A 2,141-nucleotide genomic window follows, 5' to 3' on the forward strand; every position below is an offset into this window, starting at 1 on the left:
GTTCTGCAAAAACTAAAGTCCCTACTGAATGGAAATGCTCGAGTTGCGTGAAAGCTTGCTCTACTCCAGCTAAGCGTAAAGACCACGATCTCTCACAAGGGAACGACCTTAACAACCGTTTCTCAACACCGGTCCAGACCTCGAGCACTGGGGATCTGGTGTATGATTTCAAAACGGAGTTAAAATTGGCCACCGATGAGATCATGAGCCATATTAAACGGGAATTTCAACTACTCCGCGAAGAGCTGGGGGCACGTATTACCAGTCTCGAAAAAAGGGTATCGGCTCTGGAGGACGAGCAGCAGCGTGGACTCCCTTCCTCGGACCTGGAGAGCGTTGTGGAAAAACTGAAAAATGACATCAACGAAAAAGACCAGGAGTTGCTGTCCAATGACGTGGAGATCGGAAACCTGCCAGAGGTAGACAAGGAGAATCCCATCCATTCGGTGCTGCTGGTGGCCGCGAAAATCGGCATGAAGCTGGACGAGCGCGACATTGTGAGCGCGGAGCGCATCGGCGCCCGCCGCATCAACGCCACTGATCCGTCATCAACTTCAGGCCAGCCCCCCGCCCGCCCGCGCCGACTCGTCGTGCGGCTGACTCGGCGCGACCTGCGGGACCAGCTACTGGCCTGCGCGAGGGTCCGGCGCGGCGCCACCACCGCTGACCTCGGCATGCCCGGAGCGCCGACCCGTTTTTATATTAACGAACGCCTGACAAAAATAAACAGGCAATTGTTTCATCAAGCGCGCGAAACAGGTAACCGTCTTGGATGGAAATATGTCTGGACAAAGCGCGGTCGCATACTTGCTAGACAAAAACCAGGCGAATCAGTTTCCATCATACGAAACGAGGAGGACATACGTCGAGTCTTCGGGAGCCTGTAGAATCTATAGAGCAATGCAGTATAAATCTTTGTTACAATATAGTACTAAAATATTAGACCTCACCCTTATGGACATAACTTCTATTTTATATGTTACCTTTGAGTCTCTAAGATTGTCGCATCAGTTTGACGGAAAATGGAACTGCTCAAAGATTGTTATACCTAAATCTCTAAATATTGGGCTCCTAAATTTGTTATTTACTACATTAAGTAATTCGTATAACTTGGATTATTATCTGGGTTATGTTTTCTATTTTAGCTTTAAGTTCTATTGCTGTGTTATACGATGGTTGCCATGCGAATCACTAATCTCTTACTCAGTTTATAATAATTATTCTAAATTAGGCTTACTAATATTTGGTGAACAAAAATTATTGAAACATTATTACAAATTATTACAATATTATATCTACATTAACACTATACAAATAAAATTAACTGAATTTCTAAATCAACAAAATATAGATAATATTTATAACAATACATCAAATACACTATCATGTTGTGTGCTTTATTTTTATTTTACAATTTTAATTATGCAACTGAATTTTTGTTTCATTAAGAGCAACACTTGTAAAGGGGTATATTATTTTTATTTCTCACAGATAAATTTCATACCTTGCACGTTCCCATACCTGGGTCTTCATAATTTAGTTATAACATTATCAAAATAATATGGTTTCTAAAAGTCTTAAAGTTGGGTTTTACAATGCAGGCTCACTAGGTACAAATCATGACAACATTGTCTCAAAGGTTAATTTTCTCGACTTGGACATGCTAGCTATTAACGAGACATGGTTAAAACAAGGCGAAGATGGCCGGGCTCCTCACTTGTCTGGTTACCGTCTTGTCCACAAGCCACGTCGGCGTGAGGTTCGGTCACGAGGTGGAGGGGTCGGATTTTATATCCGGAATGGCCTGTCTGTACATACCTTGTCAACTCCCACTGATCCAAAATATTCAACTGTCGAGCATATATGGCTTAAGTTGACTGTAAATGGGAAAAAATTGATAGTTGGAACTGCTTACCGGCCACCATGGTTGGATGTTGACCTATTTTTCGATGCTCTTACAGAAGTAATAAGCGCTATTCCCGCTCATGACTACTTAATTTTAACTGGTGACTTTAATATCAATCTCCTTTGTCTAAATACAGTAAACACAAACAAATTGAAAAGTTTTCTAAGTTGTTTTGGTTTATTTCAATTCATTGCGGCGCCCACACATTATACGGAGTCTACACGAACACTGATAG

General features: G+C 42.1%; 1 protein-coding gene across 1 annotated transcript; it reads left to right on the forward strand.

Moving 5' to 3' along the window:
- The first annotated feature begins 203 nt into the window (after positions 1-203).
- LOC121729477 lies at positions 204-887 on the forward strand. The gene has a single exon (XM_042117999.1). It carries the CDS (start codon positions 204-206, stop codon positions 885-887), a length of 684 nt encoding a protein of 227 aa, XP_041973933.1.
- Positions 888-2,141: the final 1,254 nt, after the last annotated feature.

This window comes from Aricia agestis, chromosome 8, assembly GCF_905147365.1.
Source record: "Aricia agestis chromosome 8, ilAriAges1.1, whole genome shotgun sequence".
Lineage (NCBI taxonomy): Eukaryota > Metazoa > Arthropoda > Insecta > Lepidoptera > Lycaenidae > Aricia > Aricia agestis.